Genomic DNA, 18,033 nt, shown 5'->3' with positions numbered 1-18,033 from the left:
CAACTACTAATCATCTCAGCCGCCAAATGTACAACCAAGAATCCCAACACATGAAAGCTTCCAGATTGCAAGATTGAAGCTATGGACAGTGAGAAGTATGGTTGGAGAGAGAAACCAGCTGGGAAATAAAGGGGGCAACATTTGAACTTATAAGTGGGAGGCGCTGTTCCGAATCCCCACCTGTTAAGAATAAACGGATGGTATCGTCATCTGCAACCCTCTACAGCCTAGACCACCAGTACCAAGTTGTCGTACCACCACCATTGCCACTGTGCAGCCTCAGGACCCCATCACCAACCCCTCAGTACCCTTACGACCTTACCCCAAGCCCAAAAAAAAAAAACAAAACAAAAAAAGAAAAATGTTGTCAACACCATCCATCACCATCACAATCTATGGAATCATGGGCCTCATTCCTACACATTCTCGGTTAAGTTTTCTCTGTAATGACAAAATAAATACACCAAGGACAAATTAATGAATTTTTAACCCAACAGAATGAGAAAACTTCACTAAAAGGGCAAACACATTGCATCACTGAGGGTCCAGAGATAAGTTAAAAAGGAATATGGATTTGGTGATTAATAGTCCAAAACATTCACCAAGTCTTCACCTATCAGTTAATTAGAGATTAATCCACCGGAATTTACCTCTTAAACCCTTGACACTGGTCAGTTCTATAGTAAAACAGTCTAAGCAGGTAGCCATCCACTCCATGGGAACAACACTGCATGGTTTCAAGATTCACTCCATTTCTGAGCCATGTCAAGGTCTGAACATCCAAACATCACTAATCTACCTGGGAGTCCCTACACTGAAAAAATCAGGAACTTCCTTAGGAGTGTCCTCAGCAGGCAGTGGACGATATGCAGTTTTCTTACTGCTGATTTTTGAGGAAGGTTATGATTATAACTAGGACTAAACAGAACCAGTGCTTCTGCAACAAATGCTGACAGTAGAACTGCTTGTGGTATAGATAACCCAATCAAAATGCTACTGCACCAAACAGAAAGAGAGTAATCAGCAAGGTCGACAAATTCAGACAAACCTCACAATCAAAACCCACTCTGTGCCCACAATAAAAAGAGAGATGCAATACGCTGAATACTAAAAAAATTGTAACAGAATAAAATATTGAGGCTATGGCTTCTCAAAATGACTAGATGTTCTGAGATTTGTTTAAATCACAATTTGACATGAAATGCAACCAACAACTGTAAGGGGATAATAAGAGGAAGAAATAATCTAAACATCAAAGCTTCAACTGCCACTCTCTCTCCACATGCATAAATTTCCATACCGCCTGAAAATCCCTTTTTCTTCCCCCCACCTCTTCCTGGTCCCTATCTGAATTAAATAAACAGTATTAATACATATGAACCTCTGCTCAGCATCCACCAACATAGGATTTTGCATGGTCTTACAATTACAGACTATATACAAGGAAAAATAAAAAAAATAGTGGTATTGTGTAATAAGAAAAACTTGAGAAAAACCAATAACATACTTCAAGTTGGAAGCGAATGCATCTGAATTTGGTCCCCTAAAATTTCATTTGATAGATCTGGAGTTTGAGAACCTTTCCTATTACGATCCAAAGAAGTGGCTTCAAATATCCCTGGAAAATTCATTCATATGAACCCATTACCTTGGTGAAATTAAATAACAAAGAGAACAATGAAGCAACACACATGAAAAAAACTATAACATGACATCAATTGGTTGAAATACCACAAAGAAGGTTCATAGCTTCCATATCAACAAGATATGGGTATAGAGAAAACCCTTCAGGAAGAAGGAAGAAGGAAGAAGGAAGAAGGAAGAAGGAAGAACAAGTCAATGAAATCATGGGTAAAGAGAAAACCCTTCAGAAAGGAAGATAGAAAGAAAGGCAGAAAGAAATAAGAAAGAAACAAGGAGAGAAAAACAAACAAACAAATTGCAAAGCTAATTGGAAACTAAAAAAGCTGAAAGAATCTTCATCCAGTATATTATTTTTAACATTTAAATGTGAAAAATAAATTGGCAAATTACCTACAAAAAGCATAGTCCTTTTGAGTGGAATTACTCCATAAGTGCTCTAAATGCAATTTTAGGTAATTGAAGGTTTTATAACTTCAGTTTTTATCCCAACTAAAAATGTGCATGAACTACACATGCCAACTGACATTGAACAATCATCAAAACCTGGAGCCTCGAAAAGCTCGAGAGTAATGAATCACATCCAAGTCAGAGTGATCAATGTTTAATTTGTCTGAATTTAGACTTATACCTCCATTAGAATAGCTCATATTTATTCTTCTTCTTTTTTTTCCTTTATTTTATTTTACTGAGAAACACACACAAATAATATGATATTATACAAAATCAGCAATTAAAAAATCAGGAAATATCATCAGAGATTTATCGGTAATCAGGTGGTACCGATACAAAATCCAGTATACAATATTGGTTAACCATTAATCCTCACATTTTTCTGATTTCTCATGATTTGTTTTTTTTTTTTTGGATTTTTCCAATATTTTGCAGAATTTTTTGGCAATTAATCTCCACAATTTCCACCATGCGGCAGCCACCTAGCCACCTAGGCAAACCTCGCCCTTGTTAAATATTGTTCAATTATTATATATAAGTTACCCTACAAAACAATTTCAGTATATTTTATTATTTTTTGGAGTTTTTTTTTTCCAAATTTCCATCTGATATTTCAATAATTTCCAATATTTCAATTCTTGTACAAAGTAAAGGACAAGATAGAAATTTCCTTATAAAGCAAGAGCCATATGCAACAAACCTCCAGAACAAACAGCAATAAATAAAAAATAATAAATAAATAACTGCTGCTAGACAGTCAATAAAACTCCTAATAATGCTTAGCACAATTAGTTGATTGATTAGCCAAGGTATAGGAAACTTTAAATGTTTTTAAGTTTTAAAGAGTGGCTTAAGGTTTATCCCATAGACTATAGAATTCGATGGGGTTTAACACAATATGTTGCTGGAATTTCTGGACTAAAACTAATTTAGGGTTTTGGGATGTTTGGTTACTAGGCTTAAAGATAGAGGTTTTGGGACTTTAAAAGTAGGGTCTCATGTAAAAGGATTCAAAAAACTGTGGGTTGGCTGTGTGCAAAAGTGTTCACAGCAATATAGAGAATTAACGATGAGGTTTGCAATTACGGAGTAGGGTTTTGAGTTAGAGATGAATAAATAAATTGTGGTTGGTTTTAGGCCTTTCTTTTGGTGTGTGATGTGAAGGGAAGAAGGGGAGGGAAACATGCAAGCTACTATCAAGGATTTTTGCTCAGAGGCTCAGAAGGATGCTGGTAGGATGGTATCAATTTCTTGTAATGCTTTCACAGAGGGCTGTTTAATTCAAGATGCTCTGTTGATTGCAAATAAAGTTAATGACTCAAGGTTGACGGTCAAAATCCGAGGTTCTATGAGCAAATTAGATATTGGAAAAATGTATATTGTCTTCCTTTACTTTCATGAGAAATGGATGAGATGGACTAGGTCCTGATTTCCAGTGTGCTTCCCAGTGTTTGTTAATGACACATACAAGATATTATGATAATTTCACATGATGCAGCAAGAAATCCTGTCTTCTTTTCTTTTCATCATTGTTATGAGGGTGCTTAGCATGTTAGTTGCAATGGTTGTGGACGGGGATTCTTTTAAAGGATTCAAATTAGGTCAAGGGGGCAAATGTGTTAATACTTCACACTTGCTTTGCGTGGGTAATAGTTTGTTGTATTAAGGAGTAGATGAGGACCAGCTATGGCACCTCAGAAACATTTTTACATTCTTCTTAGAGTTTTCGGCTTAGAAGGAAAATTTGCAAAAGAGTAAGCAAATTCCTGTTGGGCAAGGAGAAAAGGTAGCCACATTAATTTATTTATTTATTGATAGGTAAATAAGGAGAATTTATTAAAAGCGCTTACAAAATGCACAATAGGGTATACACGGAGTATACAAAAGAAGCCACAAGGCAAGAAAAGAAGAAAAAAGCGAAGCAAAAACCTACCACCCTTGAGAAGACTACCGTCCCCCTGAACCCAGCCCCAACCCAAAACCCAGCCACATTAACTGATTTTGGGGTATGTGGAGGGCGAACTTCATTTTGTCCAACGGGCCTTTTTCTGGGATCTTCATCTGGGCCAAGCTTACGTGGGATCCAGTGATTGAGAAGTTTGAGGGGAAGTCAGCTAGCTGGAAGAGACAGTACTTGTCAAAGGAGGGGAATACACGGGCACTAATCAAGAATACCTTGTTGAGTCCCCTTGTCCATTTGTCAATTGCGGTTGGCCTAAGGATGGGGATATTGGAGGTTGGCAGTCTTGGATTACTTAAAAATGCATCACTGACAAGTGGTTATAGTGTTTTTCAGGAGATTGATTTTTTGGTATTTTCAGGGGTCCTCATGGAAAGGAGTTGTGGAGAAGTATTAGTAGTGTGAGAGTTTTCAAAATATCTTTCCCATGTGACATGGAATGGACAGAGGGTGAGGATTTTAGTAGAATGAAAGGTGCACTGAATGTTCCTTTGATGTTCAAACTTAGGATCTCTTCAGACTTGAGAGTTAAAAAAAAAAAAAAAAAAGCTGCTCTAGTAGATTGCTTGCTGGTCAGACACTGGGGACACTGGCTTGCAAGGTTACATTATGGAGTTCCATAAAAGAAGGGGATGGTAGACTCCTTTGTGGACCTTTACAGTGTCAAGCTTAGAAGGAATGTTCAATGAAGGTTTCAGTTTTTGTAACATTGCATAGGATTTCTCGCTTATAAAACAAGAGAAAAGAGAATACAAATAAAACAAAAACAAAAGCGTTGCAGAGAGAACAACAAACAAAGATTTATTGTGCATACCAAAGCCTAAAATTATGGAGCAAATCAGAAAGCCTGGTAGAGAAAAATCCATTTTGTACACAATCTCCATGACAATGATGCATCCTCCAGCTACCATTAAATGCCTTGGAGAAGAAAAAACCATATGCAACCTACCAATAGATAAAACAGGTTATATCATTCTTGAGTCCCTAAAAAGGACAAGTATATGAAAAATAAATAAATTGTTGAGAGTGTAAAAAATGCCCTCACAAAAACTCCACCAGTTATTAGAGAAAAATACTTAATCTGCTAACTACAAATATAAGGAACATAATGACAAACACATAAAAGATGCATGAGTCAACAGTCAGACAAATTTAATAAGACATATGGGATCATAATAGTAGAACAGGACCATTCTGTTATAAGGTGGCTTCGAAACAAATTCTTTGCTGCTCAAGGCATCAGCAATATTATTCAGTCTCCCGAGAAAAAAAAAATCCATTTAAGCAATCTTCTAGACAGATAGTGACAGAGAACTCATTAGTCAGAAAGCCCACCTCAGCAAATTATACCATCATGATGGAGGCTGATGCAGTATTTGTAGAATTTGGCAGAACTTTACACTTTAATTATTCTTTCTCTGAAAGGAATGACACTCAGGTTAGGTGGTTTTAGTAGCTTGGAAACTAGGGGTCTATTTAGTAACTGTTTTCAAAAACAATTTTCTGTTCTCCAAAATAAATAAAAAAATAGGAAAATACATTTAACAACTACAAAACAGAAAACAGATTTCTATTCTTTAAAACAAAAACTAGGATGTTTAAGAAAATATCTTTAATTGTTTTTACTTGTTTTCTAAGAGTTATTTAAAAAAAAAATATACAAATATGGAGAATGATTCAAAATAAAGTATTATATATAAAAGTTATTTTTAAAATATATTTAAAAACATAGAAAATGGGTGAAAAACATTTCAAGTTCCCAAACCAACATTTGCTCTACAAAACATCAAAGAACAATTTTCAAAACCTATTCTCAAAAACTAATTTTTAAAACAATTATCAAACAAGGCCTAAAAGTATAATCCAGTTGGTTTACTCAACAATAAAATTGATAGGAGAAGTGAGATCCCAATTGAAAATATACAATCATAGTAGGCCTGTCAATGGATTGGACTCCAGTCTTAAATCTCATAAGAAGTTCCAGTCTGTAAATGATCTGAAGACTGAAATCTGCTTGATTCTGAAAATAAAATAGTTTGATCCAATTTGTTAAATCTGATTATCTGCTGCAAAATACATATTTATATGGCATATCATCTATAATTAAACAGAATAAATTACATGCTATAGAGTGGATATGTGTGTATGCATATTAAGCATATATTTCTATAGTATTAAGATATTTTTTGTTGTACACGTTTTATAGTACAAATAATATTTTATACAAGTTCAATATATTCTTTTCAAGCAGGACTATATTATAGAATATTGATAGATTCAGATCAGAGAAGATTAACATAGTGGTGATGCAGTAGCATTTGAATTCAAATCTGGACTATATTTCTAAAACCCATTGAATCTCAGATAATTTTCCAACAGATAATTGCAATCAACCCAAAACAGTTAGGATCTGATCCTTTTCAGGCCTATTAACAAGAGAAGAAGTTTATTAACAAAAGCAATGATGGTGGAATGAGAAGAACTAAGCATATTAAAATATAAGGAGAAACCTTCACTGGAGCATGGAGGATTTGCTTACTAACCCCTAAAATGCTCTCACCATCAAAACTCAACAGGTGAGTAGATAAAAACTGAGGTATTCAACACCTTAACTCTGTTTCTAGCAGGAAAGGTTTTAAAATGTGAGAATTAATGAAGCAACTCCAGAACACTCGGTAAGCAGTTTAAAAGCAGTGCATTTCAATAATGAACTATCTCAGCTGAAGAAGAAATATTTATAAGATATAATAAAATTCCAGGAAATTTTAATATATTAATTATTTATTAGCACCAACAATACCTAAATATTTTATTTAACAGAAAAGAATAACATACAGAGTAAAACATCGTTAGTAGGCAATACCCAATTTGCATCTATACTAAAAACTAACAACCAGACACCATCTTCGAGGGGAACTATAAAGGGTGACTGTCATTGAGATCAAAATTTCAAAGTTTCAGCAGAATGAAATAAATTATCTAAGGCCATTCAAGGAAAATTTTTATGAGCATGCAATCATGAGTGTTCCATTCACATATGCCACATCATAACCTACTAACCACAAATTGCCAAATCAAAAAATACCAGAGGAGCATTTAAAAAGTTATTATATAAGGTACCTCTCCTCTGCGATACTGTCAACATAGAATATCAAGATAATTCCAAAAAGAATGGTGCTCAAATACGCCCAAGTAGAAAATGGTAACTGTCTGCTGCCTTCGGATGATGTTCCCTGAAGTGCTCCAATAAAACCAGTACGAAGCAAGCAATGTCAATGATGACAGCCCTATAGAGTTCATAAAAAGAAATCATGTCTGCCTACTAAAAACTCACTATAATCATGTCCCACATGGCCACAGGAAATAGAAAACATGTAGCAGAAGCAGTTGTTATTGCATGAAGCCGCCTTTTGAGTTGGTTCTGAAAGCAGAGAATGGCTACAATCAGATGTTGTAGTGGTCAACCAGTAGCTTTTACAAAGGGAAAAAGAAAAAGTAGTAGTATGTTACATATAGATGGATGTCAATACCTTGAGTGAAACACGCCGTGCAATCACCCTTCTCAATGCAGACAAAATTCCAGCAAAGATAGGGATTGCCATTTCCTTCATCCCCAAAACTCGTTCTGTCCGATTCTCAGTATCAAGGATATCTTTAAATGGTATTTTCCAGTTAAGTTTAATCTCACACAAGTAAAAGATATGCCAGTTGTTATCTTTAAAGATACTTTTGATTCAGCAGTTTAGAAGATTAAAGGAGAGAAAAATGAAGAAGGAAAAGCTTCAGTATTTTCTTCAGCTTGTTTACAAGAGGACAGAAAGAAGGGGAAGAGAAATGACAAAACCCATCCAGCTCTACTATAGTAGCATTTGAAAGCTCATGTAAAAAATCTTACCCTTGAGGCCTGGCTCAAGTGGTAAAGGGATGGGGAGGGTTTGTGGGAGGTTCCAGGTTCAAGTCCCAGTGGGGACAAAAAATTTACCAATCTAAAAAAAATCTTGTATTCAGTTTCCATAATAAGTTTCTGTCCAAAACACCTGGCCTATGAGGTGAGAGTTTCAATGGGCCCAAAAAAGAAAAAAAATTTCCTGATTACCAAATTTCTTTTTTCTTTTTTTTTTTCAGCACCCTGCTGACAAACAAACCAACAGGGGGATGGAACATTCTTTTCTGGTGAAGCTTATTAGCTTGTACAAAATTAACCATGAGAAAAGTTCAATATACAAGAGGATATAAAATGGAGAAGATGTGGCTGTAGCCCACCCTAGAGATAAGAAGTAGAAAGATGTAAGCATCGCAATGAGCCCGCCCACCTGGTGAAAGATCAGGGGACACACATCAAATTAGGGGAAAGAAGAAAATATCTACTGCCTTCCAATTTGATCACCTCTATAATAATAAAACATCAGTAGAGTAAAACTCATATGTTAGGTCCCAAATAAGGACAATATTTGAAGTTAGAATGACCATGTTGCAAAAGACACAGCAAATGATTTCAGAAGAACAGGAATTATCAGGAAGTCAATGTTCCCTCAGCGATGGGAGAAACAACCAAAACAAAATGTTTAATGCTCCTAATAATAAAGAAGAATATATTATGTCTTCAGTACTCCAAGAGTTCATAGAACCGAAAACCATTTTTACAGTCAAGCATATCTAAGAGAGTTACCTTTTTCCAGATATGGCCCTTCCAACCATACAAAAGTGCTGATAAGACTCCAAGAACAGCACCAGAATACTCAGCCAAAATAGCTCTGAAATTTAATGAGAATATAAATCAATAACAGTTACTATGTAGTCATGAACAAGCAAGAAGACACATTATGCCCAAAGTAAAGAAAAAGAAGTAACCGGGGTATTAAATTTTCAGATTAAATAATAGTCAGACTGTAGGTTAGAGATTACTTAACTAATTCCTTGAAGTGTGACACTGGAAAAGGGGACCTAGATCTTATCTAGAAGCACATAGTTGATAGATTATGCCATGGAATCAATTAAAGATTTGGCATAGAGTCATTGCAGTGAACCATACATGTTTGAGTCATCTAAAGACACCTTAAATTTATTTTAGTTGGATGGATGGAATTAGTAAAACGAGCTCATAAGATGTCATTTGCTAATAAATAAATGCAGTTTGCGCATTGAAGGTGAAGTCAATGCTAAATTATCCCAAGCCCACCCACAGGTCTAGAACAATGCTAAAAAATAATGACTAATAAGCCCAGACTTTTATCTATTGACAAGCAATGTGTGTTTGAGTACGTGGGGAGGAAGGGAGGGGGGGGGAGAGAGAGAGAGTCCTATTAACAAACTATTCCTTAACTGCAAAATGTGACTTCTACAAGTTTAAAAGAATTGGGAAAGAAATTAAAAAATATCACAAAGGCAGTCAGAACATTCACTCAAAGCACTAGTTGGAATCTTCATTCGAGCATGGGAGTACCTACCTGACTGGGCCACAGGATTTAAGGCCCTTGCCCCACAAGATGAAGTATAAAGCTGTTATGCCACCATTTATTATCGAAGGTACTACCTGAAAAACAACGGGTATTAAAGATCATCTTAAAGCAAATCATCCAAGTGGTAAATTATAGAAATTTATTGTTTATTTCCTTCAAAAAGGAATATTTGTATCTGACCTGTGCATTAGTGAGGGGTCTGCCCTTCCAGGGCTTTTGCAAAGCTAAAAATATGACTGATGATGGAATCAGACAACTGAAAATAAACAGGACAACTGATGCTCCAGTCTGAGACAAAAATCGGTACATGGAGTAAACTGACCAGATCCTCATGAAATTGCCAATAATATGGATAATCTGCAATGGAGTTTCCCTACAAGAAAGAAAGATCATTAAAGATCATCATTATAAAAAGTGCGACTGTTAAAAAGGAGCCAGATGTAGAACTCATAAGCCAGGCTATGTGCCCTGGGTCTTCCCCACTCTGGCAAAAGGGGGCTAGCTGGTTTCCTTCTTGTCTCAGGATATATATATATATAAAAGAGAGAGAGAGAGAGAGAGAGTAGTTTTCCTACATATCATTCCTATCAGTTTTTCTCCCCAAGAAAAAATGAAAACAATATTGACAAATATATTATCAAAATATAAAGTAGCTAAAGAAACTGGGAAATCTTGCTCTTCTTCAAAGTTAAACAGGAAGACACTTTAGCAATATAAGAGTTGGCCGCATCAACATTTACATGAACTCAAAACTTTAGTACAAGAAAGTCTCTGTCCTATTGAAATTATACTTCTCAGCTTTCAAACTTCTGAAAATTATAGAAAACCTCTCCAGAAAGCGTAGAGACACCTGGTTGTGGTAGGATGCATGGCAGAAGGGAATTGGTTGGTGGAAGGTGAATGCCTTTATCTGAACAAATGGATGCTATTCTTGCCCTTGCAACTACACTCTAGCGCAAAGATATTTTTCAAAGCTATTGACAACAGGTGTCAAGGTTTTGTGGATGTGGAATACCGTATACAGGGGTGGCACCTTAAATGGGTATTACTATTGGTTGAAAGGGCCCAGTGGGGAGTTTCACACACAATTCCATGATTGAGAACTAGAAGGGTTGAAGGTCTTTTTCTAGAGGCTACAATAAATCTCAATTAGAAGGGATGAGGAAAACAGACTAGACTAGAAGGAAATCATGACTAGCAAGTTCTTTGTCAAATCCTTCTATGCATTTGTTGCCCAAGGAAGAATTGAGCCTTTCTCATAAGCATAGTTTAGAGCCCTTGGGTGTCAACAAAGATGGGATTCTTTATTTGGGAAGCTATTTGAGGAAGGGTTTTGACTTTTGATTAGTTCAAAAAGAGGGGTTAGAGTATTTTGAATCAATGCTACATCTGCAAGGGGGATGAAGAGTTAGCTAATCACTTGCTTCTCCACTGCTTTAAAGGAATAATTTTGTGGCAGTTGGTTTTTCTCTATTTGGAGTAGCTTGGGTGATGCATTCCTCTGTTAAAGGCAACCTTCTGAGTTCACACAGTTCTTTGTGGGGAAGAAGATGGAGAAAGCTTAGAGGAGCGCTCCTTTGTGCCTATTTTAGATGTTATGGAAGGAAAGAAATAGGAGGTCTTTCAAAGGTTTAGAGCATTCAGATCAAGTAATCAAATCTCCTTTATGCTTATCTTTTTGGATTAGGTTAGTGTCTATATTGAAGATCATTCAATGTCAATGATAAGCTTTGTAGATTGATTGAGTTCAAAGCAAGGAGGAGGAGGTTGTTTTTTGTTTCCCCCCTTCCTTTTTATTTGCCTGGTTTGACACTAATTGTATACACCGTGTGTACCTTGTTGAATTCTTTTCAAGCGCTTTCTTTATAAATATTTCTTCTTGTTTGCCTAAAAAGAAGTTTTAAGGATGTAGAGGTCTATCACGTAAAGTTGAAGCTTTTGGAGGGAAAGGTTCCTTTTGCAAAGCATTAGGAAGGAAACTGGGGTTGGAATTTCTTTGGTAGATTTCTTGTTTTTTTTTTATCAGAAACAAACAGATGAATTGGTAGATTTCTCGTTTCTGTTGAATTTTACTCCTATATTTCTAATTTATCTTTTCCATCTGTGATGTACCCTTATATTCTTCTCCCTTCCAATCAAATTATTTACTGACAAGAAGTCATTAGTAAGGAGAAACCTCAAGATTTACCAGCATGTCTATACTTTTTATTATTTATTTATTTATTTTGATAGGCTAACAACTTTGATGCATTTAGACAACAAATCATTAAGGTTTCTAGTCACCACCAAACTAATCACCCATATCAGGATTCTCATGTCCTCTAATGCAATTATCCTGTTTCCATTCACATGCTGTCTCCAATACTCTATCCCAAAATGGTTAATATTTTTTTCCTTTTTTTTTCAAATAATGAGAAATCCACCTTGATACCAACCAACAGTGAAAGAAACCTAGGTGATATGGATCCGTTCCCTCTATCCTATACCACTTAAAATGTGGAGGGGGCCGAGGGGCTTGGGATTTCTGGTGCATTGCCAGAGGGGACTATGACTGAACTATACTCCGGGGGGCTGCTTTTCCCAAACTGGTGAATATGTTGAAACCCAATCACCTTTAGCTACTCAAAAAAATCAAAACAAGCATGTAGAGGCGTTGGCTGTGTGCCCATTAACAAGACCATAATTAATGCTCTATCATACGACATGCTGGCAAATTGCAAACCTAGAACGGTAAAAGAGCTGCTAACTACCATTTTAACGTTTAGACTCTATGAACACACCAACATGCCCCATTTAGCAGCTCTCTAACCATGAAAATCTGACAGCATCACCTCTCTCTCATTATATAGAAAAGTTTGGAAAATGAATGAAAATGATAATTATTTTAACCAATGATGCCATTTCCACATCCAAAAAATGGGACGGAGACTAATCTTTTCTCAGGTTCCAAACAACGAATATCCAATTTTCACAACTTCAATTTCTCCTCATGTCCTAAGCAACCAAAGAAAACAAAAAACAGACTCAAACTCCTGATTTCATTTCTTTTATTTTATTTTCCGGAGCTTTCAGACCAGCCAATCAAAGGGTTAGGGTCCGGACCAATGCAGTAAATGAAGGTTCGAGGAGGCAAAGGTTGGGAGGGTTTTACCTGAATGAAGCAGAATTCTGAGATCCTCGGCCTTCGGAGATCTGCGTTGGAGATATCATCTTTGCGAGAATCGTATTGCGAAGCCCCTGATTCTATATCTATGTAGCTTGGGATACAAGACACATTTTCAAAGATTTTATCGAAAAAAAAAAATTACTGAAATATATTCATACGGTTCCTCAGTTTCATCACAAGAAAGAAGCCCCCGAAGCAAGAAAACAGACTTGAAGGTCTGTGACTCTTCCACTTTGAGACCTTGGGTTGGGCCAACCACTGGACCAGCCAATTCGGACTTGCTACATTGGCCCATTGGGCTGACCCGGTATGTTAGGAAGCGGATGAGTTGAACTAGAACTGAATCTGCATAAATTGATCCCATAACTTGTATGCTTTGGGCTTGGACTTTGAGGTTGGACTGAATTCAAGAATTTTAAATTACTTGGGAGTGCAAAGTATTTTTTACTTGAAATGTTTTCGACGGAAGTGTATTTTCTAAAAGTGTTTTTAAGGTTACTCACCCATTAAGAGTTTATTTGACAATTATTATAAGAAGCGTCTTATGTTTAAAAAATGTTTTTGAAAAAAAATTAAGCGTTTGACAAAATTTAGAAAACACTTTCAAAAATATGAAAAATCACTTGTAGTATTAGAAAATCACATATTAGAAAATCAATCGTACTCTAGTATCCTATATATATATTACAATAAAACACTAAGTAATTAGGTTCATACACTACTATCCAATGTATATACTCTCCCGATAAACTAGTGTCTGTAATTTAACAAGGTTAAAGTCATCAGCTTATCAAAATTACCTTTACAATCCTTGAATTACAAATCCTCCTATTATGTGATCAAATGACATACTCTAACTCATAAAAAGTATATGTCAAATTCCACTAAAGCAATTACTACAACACCACATATTTCATTATCACATGTATTTAGGATCACATAAGGGGACACACTGTCTCAAAGTCCATGAGATATTATGGTGCATCTATTAAGAATACCTATTGTTACAAACTTTCACCAACAGTGACCTAATCCATGGGGAATATATGATCACTTTAGAATATTAACTGTAGGTCAAAATCACTACTAATTTTGGCACAAACTCAATATTCTCTCAAGGTTAATAAACAATACAGTATAACAACTTGGTGAAGTCATGACTACACAATAATCTTACGTCTTAACTCATTGTAGGTCATGTCCAATGTGTAAAAATACACACTAATGCATTCACTAGGGAAAAACCCAATCGCCAAGACCAAACGTCTCTTCAATTAAGTGGTGGTGCACTATAGCCTCAAATGGTTTGTCTAAGTCTATGAACTAGTTATTAACAAATCATCTACTTACAAGTAACACATGACTTGGACCTTCCGTCTAATTCCTAATATACCCAAATCATGTACAATATAAGATATGTTAGGTAGATGCTCATAAAGTACAATGCATGGAATAAGGATAAATAAAAGTGAAATTACAATATTATTAAACAAATAAGGAATTTCAAATTTGTTACATCATGTTATGCTTTTAAGAGTTCTATCAAAACGTGAAAGGACCCTACTTTTGATGACCTCTTTTGATTCTTTCTCATGGTTAAACACTACTGGGCCACTATAAATGGGTTTAAGAAGATAAAATACATAAAACAATTCCCATATGTTAACATAGCAACATTATAGTTCAAGCCCCAAATCAATCTAAAAAATCCATTTGAGATGAATTTCATGCAATTAGCTAGGGGGCATGCTAGACCCCTTGTTTTGTCCTCAACAACACAATGCATACTTGTTCATGCACATTTTTTTATTTTCAATTGGATCTTTAGGCTATTGACATTATTTTGCAAGTTATGACCCACATTTTAATCAGTTCTAGAATCTAAATGTGCACCACTAGGAGTTTTGGAGTAGTAAAGATATACTTAGAGCCATTTGGGAGTGTACTATGAGAGATTTTGAAATTTCGATAACCTTTTTTTGGCATAGATATTGTTGTATCTAAATTTTGAAACTAGTCTTCAAGTCATTTTCACTGTTGAACTTTGACACGACTTTGATATCACACTAGGGGGTATCAAAATTTCTATACCACTTAGGTAGTTTACCTTTTTCTCATTTCTCATCTTGGGATCCTCCCTAAGCCACATGTCATGTTCTGAAAATGTTTCTCCACTTTTTCTTATGATGAAAGCAAGGAACTAACAACAAATTAAAGGAGATTTAAGGGGTGGCAATTGTGTGTTGAAGATAGAAAGTACCACTTGCCTTTGTCCCTCTCATCTTTCATGCTTATATATAGAAAGTAATTACTCATTTCAAAAGATGACATGTGGAGACTCATTTGGATTAAAAAAAAAAAAGGGAGACTTTGGAGGATTTAGAAGTGAAGAAGATTATTTTTGTTGTGATTAGGAATTGGAAGCCTCCATTAACTACAATCAGACACACTTTGGGTATAAAACTTTCTCTTTCATGTATATTAGTTTATTTTGTTCATTTTCTTTGTAAAGTTGAATGTACTGTACTTATCCTTGTTTAGTATCAATTTAATATGGAAATGCTAAGACAAAGATCAAGTAAATGGGCAGTGTAGACTTACATAAGAATTGAAACTTTTTTTTTCCTTTTTGCACACTTAGATTTTGAATGATTTTTTTGGAGTATCATCATATGAAAACTACATTGGTGTTCATAATTTAAAATTGAAAAATTGAATTAAATTGTCTAAAATTTGATAAATAAGATCTTGTATTAGTATGTCACAATTTTGATACCCTATGGATTATATTGAAACCTATATTGATTTTTGTTAGAATCATCTCCTCCTTGGTTTAGTACATTATCGAAATTCTAATACTCATAACCTCTTCATCAATTCAAGTATTGATTTTGACCTAGGTATGGTATCAACACCAAACCAATATAGAGATATTCATTTTTTGCATGTTTATTTATTTTAATCACAATTTGTGGTTTGGGTATTAAAATGAGATTGACATTATAGGGAACCTTAGATTACTCCGTTCCCTTACCTTAGATCTCTTAAGGTGGATATAACTATTATTAGGCTTCTCTAGATCTAACGCAACAGAGAAATATGGCAAACAAAACCATAAGTCTTAAATTTAGAGATTAAATGTCACATCTTAATCTGGATGTTCCTAGCATGCTTTAAGGCTAGTGGAAGTTTGTTGGGATTGAGCCCTAAAAAGCATAATATGATGAACAAATTAAGATTCATTTTAAAATTTATTTATTCATGTTTCTTGGTTTCCCATTTATTATCTCATATGCATTAATTGGTTATTTGAGCATACACACTTATATCTTTTACTTTGTACTTGACTTTGGTGCATTAGGAGTTGTACAAAGGATACCAATCATGAGTTTCTTGTACGTAGATAAGTTGTCCACAGTCAATTTATAGATTTGGGCAATCCAATAGAGATTATACTATACTATTTCCTAATTGGAAGAATGACTTATTTTAGTCATCAGGATGGGTTTCCTATGGTGAATGCACTAGTGTATGTGGTTACACATTGGACAAGACCTATGGTAAATCATAACATAATTCTAGCTATTGTTATTATTCACCAAACTACTATACTATATGAACTTTCAACCTTAAAAAGATATTGAGCATGTACCAAAGTCAATAGGAGGTTTTGACTAATAGGTGATACCCTAAGGTGGTCACATACCCCTATAGATTGGGTCACTATTAATGAAGGCTAATGACAACAGGTATTTTCAATAAAGGTACCATGATATCTCATGGAATTAAGATAGCGTGTCCCTTGGGTGATCCAAAGGACATGTGATCTAAAAGACTATGGTCATAACATTTTCATTAGTGGAAATTCAACATATGCTCCTTGGAGCTAGATTATGTTGATCACATAATAAATAAGATCTATAAATCAAGGATTGCAGAGGTAATATTGATAGGTGATGACACTACCTTGTTAGATTATAAACACAAGTTCATGGTGAGTCTGCATGCAGTTGATAATAGGTCAAGGACACGAACTTTATCTCATTGTTATTTACATACGGTATTAGAATGCAGTTGATTCTTTGTAGTGAAATGTTGAATCAACTTTAGACTTTGATTTTAAGAGAGTCAATACTCTTATAGGTCTCAATGATCCTTGTTTTGAGCTCATATACCTTGGACACGCGGTTTGTGAGAGTTAGATTGACTCTTAATTCACTTTTTATACATGAGGGTGTTTTGGTAATTATGTAAAGTTGTACAAGGGATAGTAAACAAGGTCTCTGGACTAGACTAATTGATTGATTAAATGGTCTTGTGTAGTTAATTAATCAGTTATGACCCAACTTGGTCTATATTTAGTGACTCAAGCCCATATGGGCCCAAGTCACTTAAGCTTAATTGGGGAACCCTATAAATACCTCCTTAAGGGTCAAGGTTTCTTAATAATCTTTTTTCCCATAGAGTTGTCTTTCACATCCACAAAGAAAGAGAGAGGCAAAGTTTTTTCTCTTTCAAAGCCCACCATTTGGAATACTAAGATAATGGCTACAGTCATCGAGTAGAAGATCTTGAGTGTACGAGACCTCTAGATATTTTAAGCTTCTTCTTCACCTAACAAATTTGATATGGAAACATCCAAATCCAGGTATTAGTTATTTTTTCCCTAGTTTTGTTAATCTAAATGGTTTTTGAAACCATGTTTTTGCTTAAATTAATTTCTAGAGAAGCTTAGGGTAGATTGCATGTACCTATACGATTGAGGGTTAGGGAACAAAGAAATCCAGTCTTCCCCCTATTTTTGTGATTTGCAGTTATAAATTTACTTTTTCTATTATGCATAAAAGATTCTTTGTACATTAAATTTGGGATAGGTTAAAGGTCAACTTATAATGATTATGAAAAAAAAAAAAAAAAACTCATCAATAGAGAAATAGTGGGCATGAATCAAGAGACTTAGACATGGTATATTCATAATTATAATCAATATTATGAAAATTTCATATCACGATACCAATACTATCTCCATGAAAATGACATTATTTCATTCTCTAATGTCATAGAATTGTATTATTTTTCATTTTGGTATTAAAATGAACCATTGCCATATAATTTATATAAATTGTTGACATTTAATGAAATTGCATGTTTACTCTTAAGTTATTATTGAGTGCACACTTCAATAAGACAACTTCAATATATATTTTATTCCCTTTTAACCATTTCTTAAAAGTCTTTCAATATTTTTATAAGCTTTGATCCATTTCCATTCCATTATTTTTTTTTCTCAATTTTCATATAATTTTCTTTTATATTTATATAAAATTCAACTATCGATATTTTTCATAATTTCT

At 34.8% G+C, this 18,033-nt stretch overlaps 1 protein-coding gene across 7 annotated transcripts; it reads right to left on the bottom strand.

Moving 5' to 3' along the window:
* Positions 1-394: 394 nt before the first annotated feature.
* On the bottom strand, positions 395-12,891 carry LOC100241286 (uncharacterized). 7 transcript variants are annotated; one of them, XM_010662118.3, is made up of 12 exons: positions 12,665-12,881; positions 9,694-9,886; positions 9,502-9,587; positions 8,724-8,808; positions 8,289-8,367; positions 7,585-7,715; positions 7,389-7,475; positions 7,175-7,287; positions 4,869-4,999; positions 1,508-1,618; positions 1,301-1,347; positions 395-996 (listed from the first exon to the last, which is right to left on the bottom strand). In XM_010662118.3, the coding sequence occupies exons 1-10, from the start codon at positions 12,721-12,723 to the stop codon at positions 1,509-1,511; spliced, it is 1,074 nt and encodes a 357-aa protein (XP_010660420.1). In that variant the 5' UTR covers positions 12,724-12,881; the 3' UTR covers positions 395-996; positions 1,301-1,347; position 1,508. The 7 variants fall into 7 exon arrangements, 6 of the variants coding, with proteins under 6 accessions (XP_010660420.1, XP_010660422.1, XP_002280386.1 ...); XM_010662120.3 differs by lacking the exon at positions 1,301-1,347 and having other exon boundaries at positions 395-993; positions 12,665-12,891; XM_002280350.4 differs by lacking the exon at positions 1,301-1,347 and having other exon boundaries at positions 12,665-12,880.
* Between the last annotated feature and the right edge of the window lie 5,142 nt (positions 12,892-18,033).

Source organism: Vitis vinifera, chromosome 14, assembly GCF_030704535.1.
Source record: "Vitis vinifera cultivar Pinot Noir 40024 chromosome 14, ASM3070453v1".
Classification (NCBI taxonomy): Eukaryota; Viridiplantae; Streptophyta; class Magnoliopsida; order Vitales; family Vitaceae; genus Vitis; species Vitis vinifera.
The sequence above is the reverse complement of the archived record's forward strand: the minus strand, read 5'-3'. Positions and strand labels throughout refer to the sequence as shown.